The following is a 22,753-nucleotide window of genomic DNA, read 5'->3' on the forward strand; positions in this document are numbered from 1 at the left end:
TTAAACCTATATATAATTCTAGGCTGTTGATTTGCGCGTGCATGCAAAAGCCTTTTATTTGCATTTTTAAATGCACTTGCTGGTTTTATTGTATTAGATAAAACTGAACATCCCTTTGTTTGTGAGATTGCTGAGCTGTACTACACTCAGTGCTTACCTAACAAAGTAGTCATCTGCAGGCAACTCCCAAGGAGCTGCTCTTGAATTGGAAATCTCTTTGGACAAGAACACAAACACCAAAACGGCTTATGCATTTTGCATCTCGTCTCTGAGCCGACCGTGGTGTAAATTTCTGTGACAAAGCACAGGTATAACTCTTAACCTCCGTGTGCTTACAGGACCGATAGCTGATCATATAGCTTTTCTTAGTTCCTCTCCACTTCTCCCTTAAATGCCCTGACACGCTGATGCTCCTGATTTACCACTTCACTGAACCCTAACCATGACATTTCCTCTGCTGCCAGGGGTTGCTTCCTCCTGCTTTTGCCCCCCCTCTGCCTGTCTGTCTCCCTCCGCCTCTTCCTCCCTCCTACTTATTCCAATTCCTACTCCTCTTGCTTTGCTATGTGTCTCATAGCATCTCTAAATATATCCCAGCATGTCTACCTCCTCTCCTTCCTCTTCCTCTTTCTGCCTCCTCTTCATCGCAGTCCTCTCTGACAAATTTTAAGCGTGCCTAGACAATCTGATCTGACATGTCTTTACATAACAATCCAATCCATGACACCTCCCATCCCCTCTGCATAGTTGGACCCAAAAGTGTGCTACTGGCATGGATACAGTTCTCGGTATCCTTGAAATCATCAGAATGTTATTATATCTGTGGAACCAATCTTGACTTCTTCTATTTTGAATGTTCAGATGCGTTTCTAAGAGTCACAACAGCTTAGCACGGGATGATCAGATGTGACCTTAGCATTTTCATGATGCGCACACACACACACACACACACACACACACACACACACACACACACACACACACACACACACACACACACACACACACACACAGGAAAGAGAATAGGAGCAAAACCTTTGCAAAGAGACTATGGTACATCCTAAACAATAACTGCTAAGAGTTACGACCCTTGCTAGGATTATGCCACTGCACACCTTCCACCTCTTCCCTGGTGATTTATCTCTTGTCTGCCAATAAAGCTCAACATGGAAATGTCACATGTGCAAAAGAGCTGCCCTCAGCCCTAGCGGTAAGCCCATGCAGCATTAAGAGGGGGATTCATTAAACTGTCAGCGTAAATTTTGATCCGAGGGTAGTTTGCAGAGTGAGGGGGATGAACTGTGGAAAGCACTAGACAAAAAGAGGCAGCAGAAGAGATTGCTGCAAAGCATTCGGTAGATTGGGAAATAAAGATAGAAAGATAGAGCTGAGAGTGGGTAAAAAAAGGAGAACGGCCAGATGGGAGAAAGATGAAAGGAAGGTGTGCTCAGGGTGACACGTCCAGAATGAGTAAGGGTAATGGCCCTATGATACGTAGAGGGAAATCTGTCAGGGTGAAGGTTGAAAGGCTGCTTCGTACAAGAAATGGGTAGACCATCGACCGGAGTGAAATTGGATATTAATGAAAAACACAGGAAGGGTGGAACCACTAATTTATCCAGGGAGAAGTGAGGAAAGGAGAAATCACCATCAAGGTCAAATGAACAGAAGTTTCTATGCTATAGATGAACCGTAGCTTGTGTTCTTGAGCCTCCGTAGTGCACCGTCACCCACGCCCGCATCTGAAAAAATGTGTGCCTCAACTCAGAGTCATTTGTTTTTTCCGGGTGATTCATAGTTAAGCGGCTCATCTGTATACATGGCGGCGATAAGAAAGTAAAATGAGAAGGAATCCCGCGGTTTGTTTCTAAATCCATTAATATATCACAGTGTGCATGGTTGATATTTCCCCTCAAGGCTCTATCTGCTGTGACTTTAATCATGATTAATCCAAATAACCATGTTTTTAAAGAGGTTGACGGGAGGGAGGGAGGGAGGGAGGAGGGTGGGGGCAGTTGTGCCAAAGATCCTCCTCTTCAGTGGAAAGAAAAGAGAGGAAAGCGAGGAAAACAGTGGATGTAAATAAAAGTGGCAGCCCCTCGGGTATCTCTCTCCCTAAATAACCTGGGAGCTGTGAAGGAGTCACTAATTACCCCTCCCACAGAAGATGGGAGGGTGGGTGGGGTGAGGGGAACAGAGTAACAGCCAGTCACACTCGCACAACAGAATTAGCCCGAGCCTGTCAGTGTCAGAGGCTATCACGGGGAGATAACGAGGAACAGATCCATAGATCGTGTAAGGCAAATGACAGCATCACGCCCGGCTGCCTGTTTCGCAGACAGGAAATGAAGTGATATATACTGCATGTATCAAGGCCATAGATCGTCAAAAACAGAGCACGGAATCGGGGTGACGAGAACATACTACTAACTGCAGCATGGTGGACAGACTGTCACAAAATGACCAGATGAATCAGAGAGGATGTCACCATGGCAGATCATCAAGAACTGATAACAGGGCAACAGACTGTAAAACATGGAGGAAAAAGAGAAATCCAAGGAATACGACAACAGTCGTACTGTGTGCCCATGAGCAGAAGTGATACTCAATGCAAAAATTATTGCTGTCACTAAAACACGGCTACTTTTAACAATACTGAGAGGAAAGAGCGTAAAAAAGGAATGAAACATTATACACCCCCCTTGGCCAGTGTGAATAGGCCTTAATTACAATCTCTTTTCACTTGTTTTCAGTTTACATTTCTCCACTGCTGATGATACACCGAGCCTTTTTTTCTCTCTCTTTTCCAACCTCCATCCTTTCAGCACTTTTTCTGAATTCATGTCTCCTTTTCCCATTCTGTGTTGACCCCCGCTCTCATGCATTTCAAAATAGCTGCCTATCTTACATCTTCTTCATTATCGGGAGGAACGAGCACATTGTGTTTCGATGGAAACTGAAGCACAATAATATGGAAACAATTACAGTCTCTTATTCGTCTCTCTCTTTATCTTTCTCCTCTCTTTAGGAACTCATGCTGCCTTCGACCATGAGAGAATGAGTCACGGAGAGAAGAGCTGAGAAAAGAAAGAAGCAGAGAGAGAAAAAGAAAGTGATAAAAAAAAATTTAAAAAAGGAAGCAGAAGAGACCAAAAAAAGTTTAAAAAGACCAGATCATTATGGGAACGCAGTCAAGCCAATCCCGTACTTTGGCCATCCAATCTCCTGAGGGCCCAGGGGACAAAGCAGGTGGAGAAGGACAGGCTGCCAAGTAGACCAGCCAATGTGATGGACAGACAAAGGATAGGCTGCATTCCCTTCCTCTCCACTTATCTGCAGGTAACCTCCCTGGCCTCTGCAAGAGTTCTTCTTGCTGGAACGTTAAAGAGAAATGTGAATAAGAGGCAAAAAAATACATGTACAACTTCAGAAGACATGAAACAGCATGGACATTTTAAAGAATATTTGATGCTGCATATATTTATTTTTATATAAGATTTTAAAGGGAAGTTTAAGACAAGTTTTCTCACAGATATCTATACTATACCTTGAATTGGGAAAATGGTAATCCATCTTTTCTTGAGGACAATCTTATTTGCAAAGGAAGTCCTTGGTGTACAGATGAGCTGAGCAGCTAAATGCAATACTGTATAGAGACTGCTACATCTACAGTATTTTCTGGGATGAAAGTGAAACGTAGTCAGTCAATCGTATAGATCTCTCACTGTTACACTGAATATATAGTGATGGAGCGATCGCTTTCCTTGTTGACACACTAACACAAGAGATTCTCCACAACAGCAACCTGCCTTCACAGTGTGTGGATGTTGTGGGAGCGACAGAGGCTGGAGAAATGGTGAGCAAAGAGCCTGACCACTTGCTCACAGGCCAGACCAATGGCAAGAGCAGCTTGGCAGACAAGTTACCTGGGACAATGACCGTGCGCTCTGTGCTTCTCAATCGAGACTCCCCTGATATCGAAAGTCGCCTCAAGCGGCGCCGCAACCGCACCCACCAGGTCCGCTTCAAAGACCTGGAGGATGGTAGCAGCAGCAGTGGCAATAGTGGAACAGGGGAAAACAATAGCCATCAGAAGCCTGTCAAAGACTGTGACAGTCCACATCCTCTTCGCAAACACAGCAGCAGGTCCCCCCTGCCATGGACTGACAGGGACAGGCCACAGACCAAGGATCTACCTGGCCAAACCTCTGTGGTTGGGGCTGTGCGTGGTGACATGGCGAGCACTATAGAGGTGGTGGCTGCCTTTTTAGCTCGAGCGCCTCCTCATCCATTGACACCTGGTCCTACACGTCGAACCTGGGCACCACCGCAGGCTAACTCCCTAACCTTGCCAATGACACGCAGGCCGAGTACAAGCACCAGCACAGCCATTCAGACCTCCCCATGCCTGAAAAAGCCCCAATCTCTCCCTTCCTCCCACACTCGTAGCCACAGCCTTGGGGACTCAGTTGGGGTGGATGGGGATGACGAACATGACTCTCAAGACGAGTTCCTTACTCACAACCATGTGTTGTTACCTGCGTCCAAAGATCAGAACGGCCCTCCTGGCCCAGGGGAGCGAACTGTGGTGGAACGAAGGTCTAAAGTATCAAGGACCGAAATTAAGTCTGCTGTAAAACCCTCAAGGCACAGCTGCCCCCCTTTAGTCCTTCAAAATGCTGAGCCATACCACTGTTCCTCTGTATCCTGCCGAGATGGCCCCAAACGTCAGGGAAGCATTACTCCCTCAGCGATCAGGAGGAGAAAGCGTCTAAATAGGACAACGAGTGATCCTGGAAAGGAAGTGCACTACTGCACCACTCCCACACAGACTGAAAGTCCCCGTCCATCCCCACCCCCTTCAAATACCAAACTCTGTACCACTCAAGTTCAGACTGAGAGCCCACCCCCTCCTTTAAGTTCAAGGTACAGCACCGCCCAGAGTCAAACTGAAAATCACCATTCTCCACCTTCAAGTGAGGAACAATGCACAACCCAAATTCAGACCACCAGTACCAATCCAACCCTACCTCTGAATGCTCAACAGTGTACCGCTCAAATACAAACAAGCTCTCCCAGTCACTCTTCTCCTGATCGTAAACTTTCCACTACACAGACACAAACTAAAAGCCCGTTTGCTTCCCCACCTTTAATACCATCACCCAGCTCAGTGCAAATTCTGTGCAAGCCTATATCCCCAACAGTGACTCCAGACCCTCCTACTACCCAAACAACTACTGTGCCTTATTGTACATCTCCCCCACCTACAAGTGCACCAATACAAACTCCTGAGCACTGCACAAAGCTACCTTGTACTTCTCCAGCCAAGTTAGCTTCCACAGCCCCACCTCCTCCCAAAGCACTTTCCATTCCTTGCGCCACTTCTGTACCTACTGTTACCCAACTCCCAGTCCCCTATTACACTGTTGTGTCCCCACCAACAACACCCAGCACAGCCGCAGTCTGCTCCAGTGCTTCTTCAGCTGCATCGCCATGCCCCACCCAAAACTGCACCCCCCTTATGTCAAACGTGGTGTCATTCCCTCAGTTAACCCGCTCCACCTCTACCCCAACTATAACACCCATTGTAACTCCTGCTGATCCCACCAAACAGCCAACCCCTGCCCCAAATGTAATACATCAACCACCATCAGCAGCATCAAATGCTACACCTTCATCAAATGTAACTCCCTGTACATTTGTTACTCAAACTGCCATATCTTGCACATCCATATCATATTACACAACTACACATGCAGTTGGTCCCCATGCACCTCACTTGAACCCAACTGCACCTTCTTATGCCACAGTTATTCAAACTGTCTCTCATTGCAACATCCCATGTCAAACTTTGCAAAATACCTCTTCTGCTTGCACAGGCATAACCCCTTATTCCTCCCCCGTCCCAAAACTGAAATCTTGCACTTCTCCGCCTCCGCTTGTGAAAACCTATGTGTCCACTCTTGCAAATGTTCAACAATGTGCAACACCAACTAAAGCCATTCCTCTGTACTCTTCCACATTTCGTGCTGCACCACCGTACACCCCCCCTTCTCAGACCCCGTACAATGCTCAGGATAAGAGGGGCATTCGACTTCCACCTCCTCCTCCACCGCCTCCACCATACACACCACGAAAAAAGGGAAATGATCCGCCAGGTCCTGCAGTCCGAACACCCATGCTCAGGGCAGACAGCAAGGTCAGCAACAAAGATAAAGATAGAGAGAAGGAAAAAAAGGAGGATATAAAAGACTCACCAAAGCTCTGTGAGAGAGCCAGCTCTCTGAAGCACAGAGCTCAAACTCCGCCAGTTGCTGTGATGAAGGGAGAGAAGCAGTCCTCCTCCTCCTCCTCCTCTCCTGCCAAGGCCTGTTTTAAGCCCAGCTGTCTTAGCTCAGCCCAGGCTCAGCTTGGGGCGCTACACAAAATGCTCTGCTCAGGAGCCAACGTCAGGCCGAACACCCCCAACAGCCAACACGCTCTCCCTCCAAATCAGCAGGGATGCTCTGGATCCAGGGGCTGCTCTGCTTCTGGGGGGCGGCCTACAGCTGGGCCCCTGACTGCCACCCAGGCTGATACTCTGAGACAGGTCCAGGAAATTCTGGGAGGGTTGGTGTCTGGGGCCAGGTGTAAATTGGACCCATCCAGGGTGACAGAAAAGCTCTTGAGTCCCAATGGCCCTCTGCATGATATTCGTAGCTTGCAAACTCAACTTCACAGCCTGGAGGGGGTCCTGGAGACCAGCCAGAACACCATTAAGGTCCTGCTGGATGTCATTCAAGACCTTGAGAAGAAGGAAGCTGAGAGAGATGGGTGAGGCTATATTTAATTTCAGTGAGACAATTTACATAATGAAAAAGTGAACCTGCTTTGAATGTTATTAGACAATTAAATGACTGTTATCAGTTGTCACCCACAGATCACGCGCACCCTGCTGTACCCACTAGTAAGCCAGGAGGTGCAGTATCATTCTTTCTGATCACTGGTTGACAGAAAGTGACTTTTATGTAAGCCACATGAATAACACATAAACTCTCCAGTGTACGTTTCACCCTGGTAAGACAGAAAACTGAGACTTCTAAATTGTGATTATTATGAACAAGTCTGTTTAAATTAAAACTATGATCTTTAAGTGCTTCACTTGAGACTTTGGTGACTTTGGGGATTACTATAACATAACCAAACAACCAGTCAACAATAAACTTCATATCAACAGTAATAGAAAACAAAGAGAAAGCACAAGTCTCATATGCACCTGGGTTCATCTGATTTATAAAGCAATAATGTACTACTAAGCCTATTTGTTGATGATCTACTGGCTGTATTTTTTTGCCACAATAACAACTGATAATTGACATTTTACAGTTTCTCTCAAACATAGAAAAAACACCATAGTTAACCTGCAAAAGACTGTAACGTGACCCGAACCTTTCAGAATAGGCTTTTGTCTCAATGAATAAGTTACTCCTGCCAAAAAATGACAAGCTCATTTGACACTGTGTAAACCAGAGTCATCAGAATGTTTCGGTATTTGGTCGAAATAACTCTACAAGTGATTTCCTCATCTTCTAATTTCCCTAAAAAGTTTTGTTCTACATGTTTCTATTGACAGTGTTTCTATTGACTATATTGCATTCGGCTTATTTTCCTGATGATAACTGAGTGCTGTTGTGTATCAAAGTGAATTCAGATGATTTATCATGCAGTGTTTATTGCATACTTTGTAGAGCAAAAGTACACATACATTAGCATGTAATGTGATGAATAAAAAATTCCTGCAATTATCATACAACATAGTAAATTGCAGTAAACAGACCGTAAAATGTAAACATAATTGCAAAGTACCCCCCCCCCCCACCACCACCACCACCACCACATAGATTGTCATCGCTTTAAGCACATAGCGTGGAAACAAGACACGGTTTTCTAGTATTCTACATCAATAAACAGTGCTGGAATCACTGGACATCCTGTTACTCTGTTGGCCACAGATTCTCAGCCACCTCACACCTAATGTGTTCGCTTTCAGTGTAAAAGAGAAAGAACCATTGAATGCCGCATCCGTCCTCTGCACTCTCCTGGATCTTCTTACATTCATGGCAGGCTGCTTGCCCTATAAAATGAGTTGGCTCTTCAGTGTTAACAAACTGTTGTAACTCTGTTGCTCTCAAGCTCTATAAAATATATACCTACACCTGGATCACCAGATTTTGGTTTTCTGGTGGACTATTCTGCATTTAATGACATACATAATAAAGTGCAAAACTATTTTTTAAAAAATGGTAAATGGCCTGTATTTATATAGCGCTTTACTAGTCCCTAAGGACCCCAAAGCGCTTTACACATTCAGTCATCCACCCATTCACACACACATTCACACACTGGTGATGGCAAGCTACATTGTAGCCACAGCCACCCTGGGGCGCACTGACAGAGGCGAGGCTGCCGAACACTGGCGCCACCGGGCCTTCTGACCACCACCAAACACAAAAAAGTCTGCTTTTAATTACAAAGACATGCCAAGGTTGTTAGCTATTTGCTTAAATGTCCTAAAAGATATTAGCAAATGCTAAATAACAGACGATAACAAAGAGAAATACTCTCTTTGATGTGCATACATTTAAAGCTGAAGGTTTTCAGATATTGTGTGTGACAGTTTGGACTGTTATTGAAGAATTGAGCCAAAGCAACTGGGAACAACCGAAGCTTGTTGAGCCCAAACTCTAAAAATATGCAATACACATACATGCGCAAATCTTACATGACAGCAGGGTCAGCACATTTTAATAGTTTGCTGGACTGTTCCGCAAGTAGAGCTCATTTCCTGAGCTTGCTATTAAAAAAGGCTGTTGGCCTTTTTAAAAAAATCACACAGTCTGGAATTTAATTCTAGAAATTTCACACACTAGTGAAGATGGCCCCGGATCACACCATTGTTCTTTGGCACCACGTGCCCAAGGTGGTTTCCAAAGGTAGTGTTACCAGTAGTGTGAAAGGTGCTGCTGCCTGGGGTTAAATCAAGAGCCTCAAAAGGGCTTGTTTGGTTTTAAAAGTAGTGTGAAAGCCCTGGGCTAAAAGAGGAGCTATCCCACAACTGAAGCTGTAAATATGAAATGACTGCAACCCTTGGGCTAATGGAACTGTAAACCCAAGGCTACCAGAGCCTTGCAGCACAGTTCCAAGCACAGTGTGAGAAGCCATCTGTTAATTTTTAACAGTCAATCGCTCAGCCTTTATTAAATTTAGAAAGATGGATAGATATCAAAGCCAGACATAACAGCGCTTTGCACTAATAGACTATCTCTTCTCTCATGGAACGGAGCAGACAAGTGGGTTGTTGTAGACAGATTATTCTTCACCAAAAAGGGAATATCCACAGCCCAGCAGTAATAACTTTCCAGCATCGTGTGCTCTGAATATTACAGATAGATGGTTGTTGCGCCTAAGCCTTGCTGTGATGAAGCTCCTCTATTTATAGCCAATCCCCCTACTGCACACAGTGTCAATACAAAGCTCTGTGGACAGAACACAATATAAATTTGGTCAGAGTGAAAAAGGCAAAAGCTAAAACGGCAGGTTGAGCGACAGAAAGAGGAAAACGCAACACCAGATTGAGCAGCAGCAGAAAGCAGGGGAGCATCTGTAGTTATTTTTACGACGTCTCATGTCAGTCAGGCAAGTGTCAGCTCTCAATATGCTGAGGAACTGATCTCATGTCAGACCACGGGGAGGCTTATGGGAGTTTGGGCGCACCTATTTCGCGAAGCCTTGTTCCTCATGCATGTATGCAGCAGGCGGGAGAGATTGTCATCAAGTGGTTTCAGATGCTCCATGCCTCTTTAGTGTAAAGCCATTCTCATCAAGTCTTTAATTAATCTGCTTCCTACATTGTAAGCAGCTTAGTAATTTCTTCTGCCTTATCATTCCAAAATAGTACATGTTTGCGGGGGGGACGCGAAAGAAAAATCATGGATACACAGGAAGGGATGCGTGTCTGTGAATCCATGGAAAGACTTGACTGATGTCTGAGCAGCGTAATCCAAATCACAGTGTTAACACTAATGCCAGCCCTTTGAAGACATCTGAACATGTGACTGAACAGCCTACTGTCTCATAAAGTGACACATCTTGCATGTTCCAGTATTTAAATTCAGTCCCCGGCCTTGTGCACGCAGACTTGACTTCTACCTCATAAGCATTATTTTATGCCTGGAGTGATATAGTGACTCATGGTTTACGTAACCGACCGAGCCCGTTGGAAGGGGTATCGTTCATTAAAAAATGATCAGGGGTGATTTCAGGGAGGAGATTGGTTTATATTCAGGACTTCGTGTGCCAAAAATTCGACTCAGCGAGGGAAAATGATAACCTCAATATGTCTTTGTGGGCTCACACAAACACAAAACCATTCCTCTTTTATTTTGTTCCCCTGATATGTCATCTCTGCGCTTCTCAACAGAAGACATTCCTACAGAACCGGACAGGACATCGAGAACTGTGGGACCTGCAGGGACTGCGCGTGCATCATCTACAGGTACGTGGATGTATACGTATTTGGAAATCTGACTGTTTATTGCTTGCATCACACGTGAGCACCGAGAGCACAGAGCTTGTGTCGGTGCACAGTTATGTGCATCACGCTGTCACTTTGAGTCACATCAGAAGTTCAGTTTTATGGCTTGGTAGGATTGCCATTCTGCTCTGTGTGACAGCACGGACGGATATGAAGCACTCTGAATATGGCCACTCGTTGCATAAACACCGCTGCCAGTTTTGATCACTGAACGCATTTATAAGAGCTGCATTAATCGCAATCATTCTCCTGCTCCTCCTCTAAATTAATAGGCTAAACAAGAAACACAGACTTAAGTCATGCACCTGTGTTCAAACCACTTTTTCCCCCTCCCTCTCCCCTTTTTGCTCCTCTCATTTTTCAACTCTCGTCATCTCTCTTTTAGACACACACAGGCACTCACACACACATAGAGTGACTCCAGAATCATTCTGCTCTGAGATTTGAATTAAAATCAGTCAATTAACAAACAGGATTTCACACTTTGTGAGAGGGTGAAAAAAGAACAGAAAAGTGGGGATTGTGACAAAATTGAAATCCGTGTCTCCTGCTTGTACATGTCAAAAACTGTGGGGGAGGGGAGGGGGTCCTTCAGAGAGGAGACAAGAGGAGAAATGAAACCCATGATAGAATAGGAGGGGTGACAAGAGTGCTTGCATGCGTGGATGTAATTTGATTATGGCAGGATTAAAGCAGTACTCTGATTATTAAAACTTTCATTTAAACACCTCGGATGGGGGCTAAGAAATTATTTCATAAATCTGCGAACGAATAACTCAATTAAGGAGACAAAATTCATCATCAGTCTTTTTAATTGTGGTCTGGAGCGGCGAAAAGTGACATACATTCACCTCAGACTGATTACTTCCAGTGATTCGATTCCGTGCCCACTCGCTCGTTTGTTATTTATTATTTTGCTTATTATTTTATTAATAAGGTGTTTCCTGTAGCTGCGACGTATCCTCGACCTTAACTCCATTATCAAGCAAATGGCATTATAACTGAAGCTTAGTTACTGTAAACCACATAAATGATTCAATCAAACTATTATCCTAATCTGATTGTGTTCAGTAATTTATTTATACTGTGTGTGTGGAGAGCCCCTCTGTCAAAACACATGGAAAAGACAGTGGGGGCGACAGTTGAGGACAAGAAAGCAAAAAAGAAAATAAAAAACAGAGAGATCTAAGAGAAAAGAGAGATTTAAAATGAAAGATGAAAAGAGGGAGAAGAGGCCTATAAGAAAAGTGATTGAGTTGGAAGCTAAATAGGGGTTCATCTTGAAATATTGCCACATTACTCCTCAGGAATGTCTGAAGCAGTGACACTTCCTAATGTTAAAGTAAAAAAAAGAAGAGAGATTCAAAAGTTATCACTCTGGGATGTTCTTCGCAGTTTTTTTTCTCTCGGGTAGCAGTTCTGAAATATTTGACTTAATACTGCGACCTGCCGATGACATCGCAAGCCTCGGTTTTATGGTCAGATGAGGACTTATCAGTCAATCTGCCGCCGAGTCGACATGCTTCTTTCCATGTGTGACAAGAGGATTTTCCTGCTTTGAAAGGGGGGGGTGGATTCTCTTTTCTCTGCGACTCAAGTAGAGCCGAGTTTAGAAAAAGAGAAGTTGGCAGCAGTACAGAAGAAGGTGAAGATAAAGCGTAGCCTGAAAAAGTGAGTGATGGAAAAGCCCTGAAATCTGACAAGGCAGATTTCATCAATTAAGAAGCTTCTTGGAATCTTAGTCTTCGAAGAAAAGCCCAGCTCAGCACGCCGCACTCTGCCAATCTAGTTGAAAAGCTGAGATGGGAGTTTATTCAGAAAAATGAATTCCATTTCAGAATTTTTGTGCAAGACTATTTGTCATTGACAAGTCAGCCGCAACAAATTTTAGCCGAGTGATGTGACCGAGATTCATTTCAAAGCGAAATAAAGAGTATTTATTTTCACGGATCAGATAGGTACTTGTATAAAAAGGGTCGCGATAAGCTCGCAGGTCAATACCGCTACAATCAAACCGTTGTTTTGGTTAGTTGGCCGGCAGCTCGTACATGTTCCTCAGGCATGTGGTGCTGGTGCTTAGCCTTTGATAAAAGTGGCTGCATGCTTGCCACATCGAAAAGGAGCCAGCAGAGGTTGTTTGCGATGGATGGATGGATGGATGGATGGTTTGGTCGTTTGGGTCCAAAGTTCAAACTACTGACCTCAGTGGCTCTGTGAGGGTCTAAGGCAAGAAACTACACAAATGCAGATTTTTCTCCTGATGATTTTCTTCCTCTAGTAATGACCCCCAGCCTCCACTGCATAATGCAGTGTAATGTTCAGGTTTCAAACCTGCTAAAATGCGACCAGATTATTAAAAGGCACAGAGGCAGAGCTGGTGCCAGCACTGGCAGGGCAGCGGCAGAAAAGAGGACTTTTCTGCATTTTTGATTCACTGCACTCAAAGTGCTTTTTTTGGCTGTGCCACACAGCTGTTTCTGGTATGGACACAAGCTGAAACCATAGTATGTTTTTGTGTTAGATTTCATCTACATTTAATCTGATTTTTCTTCCATTGCAATTTTAAGGAAAGATTTTGAGTTAAATCTTATACCTGGTGTTGCTGAGCAAAATTGAGTTGAAAGACACAGTTCAGTTCAGTATTTGTCCTGAGTGATCCTGAAATCCAATTAACAATAATCATCAGTGTTTGGCTTACAGCTTGCAGGTGGAAAGAGTTAATGCAACGATACATTCTAGTAGAGAGTCTGCAGTTTTCAAACACAGCAATTACACTACGCTTTTGATCCTGTGTAGTAAGTGTTTTTTCTCCTGATTGCCTCAAAGGTCGAGAAAATCCATATTATTCTTTTCAGACTTTGCTTTTGTGACCAGGACAATGACATTTTTAAATTTAATTACTGGTTACCAAAGGGCAGTTTGAGGCGTAATCAATCAGAAATAACAAAGAAAAGAAAAAAACATCCAACTTATTGTCTAGGAAAAAGTTATGTTACATAATGATATGTGTAAGAGTGGGATTGTAAAACTTGGAGGTAAAAAAGGACAAAATCTAACCCTCACTTTAATGCAGGCACCAAGCTGGATATGATAAGCATCTCTTTAAAAAAAACATAAACACCTAACAACATCATGAATATGTTAAGCACAAAGTTGTTATGATACATGTGTATTTAAGCATGCCTTTGTGTGTTTGCGCACAGGGCTTTGTTCTCTAGTTTCTCAGGACATCGGCAGAGCTTATATCAAAATGCTAATGACACTTTAAGCATGTAAATGTAGATTCTAGTGGCTACAGAGAGAAACATTCTGAGCATTTTGTACCCAAACACGGTTCATAAACAAACACTTCATTTGTTCTGCCTTTTTTTTAAGGTCTCATTTTACAGGACGAATAATGCATGATGTATCTGATGTTATTTATCCAGCACCACTGGCACATTAACTGCATATTAAAATGTGAATTCGATTGTGTGGCCATGCAGGAGTGTTAATTAGTGAATGCGTTTGTGATCCCCACCCCCTTCTCTCCCTGTTATTCTTTTTGCTAATGGCGAATGTGCTGTATGAAATGAAGTAGGGAGGTCTAACAAGGAGCTGTTGTGCTTAATCCCCGTGGAGTGTACGGAGACAGCAGCCTAATCAGATCTGTACTCTGCTGCTTTATCTCTGCAACTGCTCTGTCTATTGCTCGATCACGCGTTTCGCTGGAGGAGCTTGATGGGCCGCGACTCTGAGACGGATTAATGACTCCGTGGACGATATGTTTTCATCTGAACTATGAGTCTACTAAAGTTTGCTCTTTTTTTCCTTTCTTTAAAACAAAACCTTCGTCGCCTTCAGTGAACAGCAGATAATTGAGGGGAAAAAGGAGTGCTGAGGAAGCATTTCTGCCTTTCTTGTTTTCCTTTTCGCTGACTTTTATCCACGGAGATATCACTCGTGTTTGTTGCCAATCTTGTGTGTGGCCTTGTTCCACGCTCATATTGTTTTCTCTCCATTGCTCTCATTTAGTCAGACTCTTTAAACAATTGTCAATGAGTGCCTGTTCACATCAGTGATATGCATATGCATGCCCAGGCACGGTGGTGACAGAGGATTTCTTTTGCGTGTCTCGTAAGAATCGGGCCGTAGACTGATCCATCGGGATGATTTGAGATGAACATTTTGTGACAGTGCCTACAGTAAGAGTTCTTCGCTCCCCAATCCCACCACACACCGACCGTGAATCAGCGCTTCCTGACGCACAGCTCCACTGGCACAACATTGCACGACAGATATTCGCACGCTGTCCCTCGATTGTGATAGACCCCAGAGAGAGTCGGCTGAGAATAAGAGAGTCTGGAGACTGGGCGTGGGAGATGAATTGCGGATGACTCTCGATGCATCTCAATTTCTCCTTTTTTTAAAAAAAAAATTTGGCAAGTGTCCCATCCCTTCTTCTCTTACTTTTTCCCCTGCGCAAATGTCTAACTCTTGTGTGCAGTGAAATATTAATCCACATCAAGAATTCATCACAACGGCTTTAAAAGATTTTAAAAAGTAATAATAGTGCCGGGGGAGACTTGGAGTCATCTCTTTGTTGGCTCGATATGGGTGGAGGATGATTGCCAGAGACGCTTGTCCAGTGGATTTCTGTGATGGAGCAGCTCTGCATGCCTTGCATGATTAAACATGCAGCACAATGCAAGCTGAGTTTCAGACAGAATTAATTGATTGAGAGAACAAATTGATTGTTTGTTTTTTTTTTGTTTGTTTTTTAAACAGCATGTGGCTTTTTTTGTGATTCTGTCAAGCTGTGAAAGGCTGAACAAGGGAATAAAGAGAAGCACACTAAAGTGAAGAACCTAGTAAGAAAATTCATAGTGTCTTTTCAGGAACTCAAGTGAGTGTTAAGAGTTGTGGGCTGTGTTGCATAGAGCCCTCATTCATACTACTCTTGGCCTCTGTAATATGCTTCTGTCTCCTTCCCTATCGCCAGAGTGCCACTTCACAGCTCGGTCTCACGTTTCTTTCCACCACCTTTGAATCACCTTCTCATCTGGCCCAGAAGGGCATAGCAGTCCAATTCAAATATTCTCCACATGTTCCTAACTGTGGCCCATAGCTACAAGACAGCTTCTCATTGTCCTGCTTTTATCCAGACGAATATGCTATTTTACAGGCATCAGAAAGAGGCGCCTTTTCCCACAGATTGCTTGTGTCACTTCCTCTGCTCTGCCCCCACTTCTCCGTTCTCCCCGCCTTGAATATAAATACATTTCACACCTAAATGGGGATGAGGTGAAGTGGTGCAAACTGGCAACTCTGGATTGGGTATAGCAGCAGCAGGAAAGAAGGATGAGAGGAACATCAGAGAGGTGTTTAGTGGGAACAATTGCTACTTACAGCACTGGATTCCCTTCAATAGATAAATGAACCATGACCCCAACATGTTTCTATGCACAGTTTACTGAGGCAAATCAACAATTGCACTATACATGCAGTATGCAAATCAGTAGACACTCGTCCCAAAAAAGTCTGCACCCCGATGTGCACATATTTAACAGAGCTCCCCTTGAAACACAGTGATGTGTGAACTAATTATAGATGAACTTCTTATGTTCACGTACACAAGGATATGTCTGAACCTGTATGTAGCCTCAAGGCTTTCATTAAACATTGACGATTCTCTTCCATTATCATAACAGGGAGTGAGAAGACCTGACTGAATAGAATAGAAAATGAATTCTCAGGGGGGAAAAATACAGAGAGGAAGAAAGAGGAGGAGGAGGAGGAAAAGAGTGCATCTGTACTTGAAGAAGCAATGGAGCAAAGCGGGGAGGAAGATGAAACACAAAACCTACTTTTATGAAACATAAACCATACAAAGTATAATTTAGTGACAGAGGGACCTGAGTGTGTTTGTGTAAAAGAGAGTGAGCAGACGTCGTCCAGACTTGACTGTCACATACAGCGTCAGTCTCACAAATCAAGCAAACTCCATCTGTTCCACCATTAATCTGATTTGCTTCTACATTGCAGGGCCAAGTCTGCAATCATTTAAGTGAATGGTCCTTATTTTGAGGGGTTCCTCCAGTCCTGTGACATCATCTGTGCAGCAGCAGTGACAGTTTCGGGAGCAATGTAGTACTAGTGCTGTGATTTGTGACCTCAAAGACGGTGTAAAGAACCCTCCACTGAGACTGAGCTTCCTCTGCTGATGCTAACATGCCTATGGTCCTAAATGTAAAAAACTGTAAAGTCTAGTGGCAGGTTTCTGCTTGTTTTTTCTTTTTTACTGTTTATTTTATTTTATGGTCCACAATTTTTTTTTAACATTCTGGTGTGATGTCAAAGCATTGTCAACAACTGCAACGCACCCCCCCTTTTTTTTCAGAAAAAAAGCTCTACGACCCAATGAACACCTGCTTATTCATCACCAAACAGCAGGCAGATGTAATTAAGGTCCATCCACTTATCTAGCAATTTGCTTGTCACCCCTGGGCACTAGTTCCACTTGCACAGCTCACCCTCGAATATATTTTATATCCCATCATATGTGAGTCAGTGACATCCTTTGATCCTATATGTTTCACTTCCATCACACTAAATAAAGTTTCTGTTTCTGTCATTGCGTGTTTTTCACCATCTTTTAAATTACTGCCATCTTGTGGCCACAGTTGGCTATTGTCTCTGGAAACATGCTTAACTCTGCTTTAATACAATTCCTCTGGAATCTGTAGTATTTGCCAGTTTTATGGAAATGTCCATGTCCTTTTAAAAAAAGGCTGGAGTTGGGCGAGCCAGAAGGCCAGCAGCTTTTTATTCTGATTATTTACACATGAACATTGTGGTTAACTTGAGAAACTGATGTGAGACTTTTATGCTAGACAAACTGTAGCTGACTCTACTTTCATCGGTCTGTTACCATATCTGTGTTGTATGGAAACAATAGCAAGTAAAGTAGGAGGATCAATTTTCTCTCACTAACCAGCTTGACTAATATGTAAGACGGAGAAGAGGAGGTTCGCCGCATTCAAACATTTTGTTGCAAGAGCAAAAATAAACAGAATAGCTCTTAGACATGATATATTCAAAAATAATTTAGTTACCAGTCAAAACAATTTTAACTGAATCCTGAGGCTAAAGCTGTCAACATCCAGTATCCAGGTGTATCCCGATCTAAACTGCCCATAACTGAGCTTGGATTTGCTTTTATGGATGTCTTCTACATCCAGAGTGTGAGCACTCCATGGGAAATTGATCCAAACATACAAGCATGAATTCTTTACTGTACAACCTAAGCAAATGGAGGGAAAAAACTAGAGAGAGAAACCGAGAGAGACATGTAAATGGAAAGTGATAGAAAGACAACAAAAAGCTGATACCTGGTATATTGCGAATGTAACTGGATATGACACGTTTTTGTCTCTCTAAAGAAAGATTTGTCAGAGTCTTGACAGTGACCTTTTGCTAACAACCCCATCAGAGCTTTAAGACCTGTGTTGATGTTGGGGCATGTGTGTGCACATGTGCACGTCTTCCCCCCGTGGATGAGCCTGATAATGGAGAAGTGGTGTGTGTGAAATGTGTAAAGGGCAAGGCAGGCAGTTCTTCTGCAGTAATCCATCTTTACTTCAGGGCTGAGCCATGGATCAACAGGCATCTCGCGGGGGAGAGGGAGAAAACACACTGTAGGCATCAATCTCATTCATATGAATCTACACAGTCGAAATGTTCAGCCAGCTGGAGCACGAGATTTTCACAGTGAGAAAACAAGAAAATAGACATGAAGAGCATTATTGGCTCTACATACTTATTTTTTTTTTATCTTGAACTGCTGACAGCACTACAGCTAGGTCAGAAAATGCACCGTGGTATGTGACGTGTTCATAGTGCATACATTGAAAACATGTTTGTCCCAGACCATTCAGAGGAGATGTGAAACCATAAAATTGTTTTATGTCCTTACAAATGTGTATCCATCCACTCGTGAGTTTGTTTGTGTGTGGAAATAACAAATATAAACCTGGGTGTGAAACAGAAGGGTGAGAGACACACCAAGAAAAACAGGAGAGCGAAAACCCTTGTTCATGCTGCTAATCACATACCGAACTTGTGCCAACAGTGAGTGCCAGATGGTGCCCATCACCATTGTGCCATGTCTTTGAAACAGGGAGGAGAGAGGAAGATCAAGAGTGGCATGTGGAACAGGGAAGCTCTGCCTAATGTGGATGATGTGTCATATAAATAATAATCAGGCTAGAATCTCACCCACAGCTAAATTAGATCCCTAAAGCTCATCCACTAGCACCCACTCTCAATCTTCTCCCTGCTTTGGCACTGTACCTCTGTCATTATCAGAGATGATCAATAGATGCGATATTAAATGCTAAACGCCAACTCTGGAATTCTTTTTTCCATTGCTCTAATAGTATTCGTGGGGACCACTTTATTTTGGGTGATATAAGTGGTAACTGTCTGCTTGATTGAGGATAATAAGTCAGTGTATAATGTTTTATAGGCCCATTATAGTGTTGTTTTTGAGTTGGCAATTTGTATGAATATCCCTTTGGTTGGTGTTTCACTTCCAACATAAACTCTGGGGCATGATAGAAATTAAACATCAGTAGATCGTGATCTCCATTCTCATTACAGACAAATATGTTTATACGTCTCCTAAACTAAACTCTGGAAGACAAGATGAAAAACAATGCTATAGAGCCATTTTTTATTAAAGTAACACTACAGCTTCACCATTTTGATCAGCCTTACTTCATGTAAAATCAACTGGCATATTCTACCAGCCAATTCTGTTAGTGCAACAATCCTTCAGCCCAGTATCACGGCAAAACATGTAATAGACACGCTGGTCCATTTCACACTTTGCCTCTCTAAAACATGAAATGGATACGCATGCAGAAGTTGCATTAGTGCATGCAATTGGTGCAATACGAGCAGGGTAAATCTCTTGCTGGTAATCTCCCTGCATTACCAGCAGAGGGAGATAATATATTTAAAGCCACAAAGTTGGTAGTGAGCAAAAAAATTATTAAGTATATTCCAGGGTCCTTCATCGTTAGAATCGATTGACTTGAAATAAAAAATGTCCTTCTGCTATTAATGCAGCTTACTGCAACTTAAAGCAACTTCTGCAACTTCACATTTTGGAGAGGAAAAGCCTGAAAGGGACACAGTGGACCAGCGTGTCTATTAAACACGTTGTTGGGGTTGAAGCCTTCCAACCTGAATGCCCATTAAGGTTGCTTTTCACAAATCTTCACTATCTAGTGAAGACTGGATTTAGAAAGAAGTGAAGGTTTTCTTATAAATAAATGACCTTGAGCATCATGGTTGCAAAGTTAAACATGCTAAAGTTATATAACAGTAACAGTATAAAAAAATCTTGTATTTGGAGCAGGAAACAAAACATTATGTTCCATGATAAAATCCGGTGTTGGCTTACCCAGCCATCTGCCTCAACCGTCTCCATGAGCCCTTTGTGGCTCAATACCTAAATCATCTCACTTCTTCCTTTACTCGCAGTAGTTACCTTTACTTTTGTTAGTGTGAGTCATGGGCAGTGTTGGTCAAGTTACTTGAAAAAAGTAATCAGTAACTAATTACAGATTACTTCCCCAAAAAAGTAATCCTGTTACTTTACTGATTACTTATTTTCAAAAGTAATTACTTACTTAGTTACTTTAAAAAAAATATTTACAACCTGAATAGGTAATAAAGCAATAGATCTTTTAGCCAATTCTATTTTTTCTGCATAATCCATCATATAAAATGTAATCAAATAAAAAAGTCACTTTTTGAAACTAGTTTTATTAGTTTTAATCTTTTAACGTTAAGCATCAAGCAAACATTAAATTGTATGCACCATTCTCTGACTGGAAGAAATTTGTTTAACATTTAAACCTATTTTCTGCACATTCCAGCACATAAAATAAAATAGTTACAGTATTTGTGTTTACACTCACTCTTCCAAATAGATGCAAGTAAAACACAGCAGAAAATAAATAAAATCAAAGACTCAGCAGTCCTGTTTCTCTATTTTCACCTGTATAGCAGGCAGGCGGAGGTTTGCCCTGGTGCAGGTGTGTCGCAGCGGTCAGTGGAAGGATCTGGGAGTTTCTCTGTGAATTTCACATTCCAGTGGCAGCGTACTGTTGGTGCTTGTTTGGAAGTTTAGGGGGGTTTTTTTTGCTGTAAAAAGAAGTTTTCTTCCTACGCAGTGAGCAGCGGACGCTAATGATTTTGTCACTTTTTACAGAATCAAACCCAAAGTACTTCCACTCTTTAAACGCTGCACGATCATATGCTCTCCCGCACTCGATATATTATCCATTGTTGATCTGCACACAGCTGTTGCCACAAACGTTGCACTTGCTTATGTCATTGTCATGAGATACTCTTGCAAAAAAAGCCCGGTTTTAGTCATGCAGTAACGCAGGTGCTTACGGGAAAGTAACAGTAATCAAATTACCTTTTCTGCAATAGTAATCCCTTACTTTACTCGTTACTTGAAAAAAGTAATCGGATTACTAACGCGTTACTGCCCATCTCTGGTCATGGGTCAGTATAAATCATAAGAGCAGCTTAGATGTATGTGTAAAGGTGTTTATACATACATATATCAACAGCCAATCTTGGTTAAGGACAGATATGTTGGTATTGATGTTAGGGCTGTTCGATATAATGATATATATCGGAAGACGATATAAAAATGTCTATCGTTTCATTTTACGCTATCGTTTGTTTCGTGGTGTCGCAAAATAAACCGTTTGCGGCAATATTGGTCACTGTAGTGGCTATATTAATTTCTTAAAGTTCTCTCTTTCTCTTATATTTAATATAACCACACTACGGATGGACAAGCGCCTGTTTTTATGCGTTGTCATTAGCAACAAGGACGGTAAAACCATCCCGTGTCCGCTTGTTTATTTTCCACATAAACCTTTCACAATAAAGCTCAAGATCCTGTTGAGACTTTTCAAAATAAACCGAATCACGTGAAAGAGTATGCAGAGTATTTACGGATGAGAAGCAAAAAAAGAGGATCAGCACGGTGGCACGGTGGTTAGCACTGTTGCGGCACAGCAAGAAGGTCCTGAGTTCAATTCCACCATCAGGCCGGGGTCTTTCTGTGTGGAGTTTGCATGTTCTCCCCGTGTTTGTGTGGGTTCCCTCCGGGTACTCCGGCTTCCTCCCACCGTCCAAAGACATTCAGCTTGTGGGGATAGGTTGATTGGATAATCCATATTGCCACTAGGTGTGAATGGTTGTCTGTCCCGTGTGTTGGCCCTGCAACAGACTGGCGACCTGTCCAGGGTGTATCCCGCCTCTCGCCCCATGACAGCTGGGATAGGCTCCAGCGACCCTGAAAAGGATAAGCGGAAGCGAATGGATGGATGGATGAAGCAAAAAAGAGCCGTCAGGTCCTAAATATAAACCTTAGACTCAAACGTTAGAACAGGCTTTTCCCCGCAGCACGCTGTGTAATAAATACTCACAAAGAAAACGGTGGCCGTTAAAACTTATGTCTAAAAATGTATCGTTTCATGCATCAGTTAAAACACTGGACTCCAGGTACACGGCACCCAGCTGGAAACACTTCATGCCAGTCGAGCTGCCCGAGACTCACAGAATTTACAGAAAATATTAAATTTTTGTGATTTATATCGTTATCGGGACGATAGATGTCTTATATCGGGATATTAGCTTTCATTAACTTGTGCTCAACCTTTAATATTTACAGCACTGTCTGCAGCCATGTAGCAGAATAGCATCCCAGCAGTAGTGTGGTATTAAGTGGTTTCACACTTTCTATTGTTGTTTAATTTGTGAAACACACTGCTGCAATGTTGATGAACAATGAACCCTTCATTTTCCTGTTTCAGTATATCATAACCCTGACCTTAAATGACACAATCTATCAGAATTGCATCCAACCTTAAAATAACCGTATTGGTCATAAAACACACACCCTGAGTTTTTGGTTGGGTTTAGTCTGTTTCTGAAAAAAAAAAGGATCCTACCTTTTTCACAGACTTCATCATGAATGGACTAATTCAGTGTATTTACAACAGGAATGCTTTACAATACTCATCAAATCTAATATCTGATACTTTTTTATCTTTTAAAAGACATAAAACAAATGGATTATGCACGTCAAACATGGCTGAGATTTCT

The 22,753-nt window shown here is 42.7% G+C and overlaps 1 protein-coding gene across 4 annotated transcripts in view; it reads left to right on the forward strand.

The window, feature by feature from the left end:
- Positions 1 to 3,118: 3,118 nt before the first annotated feature.
- LOC113025579 (nascent polypeptide-associated complex subunit alpha, muscle-specific form) overlaps positions 3,119 to 22,753 on the forward strand; it is a 38,174-nt gene continuing 18,539 nt past the window's right edge. Inside the window, exons 1-3 of one of the 4 annotated variants that reach the window (XM_026173482.1) lie at positions 3,119 to 6,813; positions 10,460 to 10,534; positions 16,598 to 16,847. In XM_026173482.1, coding sequence (XP_026029267.1) covers positions 3,854 to 6,813; positions 10,460 to 10,534; positions 16,598 to 16,619 — 3,057 coding nt within the window. In that variant the 5' untranslated portion in view covers positions 3,119 to 3,853 and the 3' untranslated portion in view covers positions 16,620 to 16,847. The other 3 variants (XM_026173483.1, XM_026173480.1, XM_026173481.1) reach the window with 3 other exon arrangements.

The sequence above is a fragment of the Astatotilapia calliptera genome, chromosome 7, assembly GCF_900246225.1.
Source record: "Astatotilapia calliptera chromosome 7, fAstCal1.2, whole genome shotgun sequence".
Lineage (NCBI taxonomy): Eukaryota > Metazoa > Chordata > Actinopteri > Cichliformes > Cichlidae > Astatotilapia > Astatotilapia calliptera.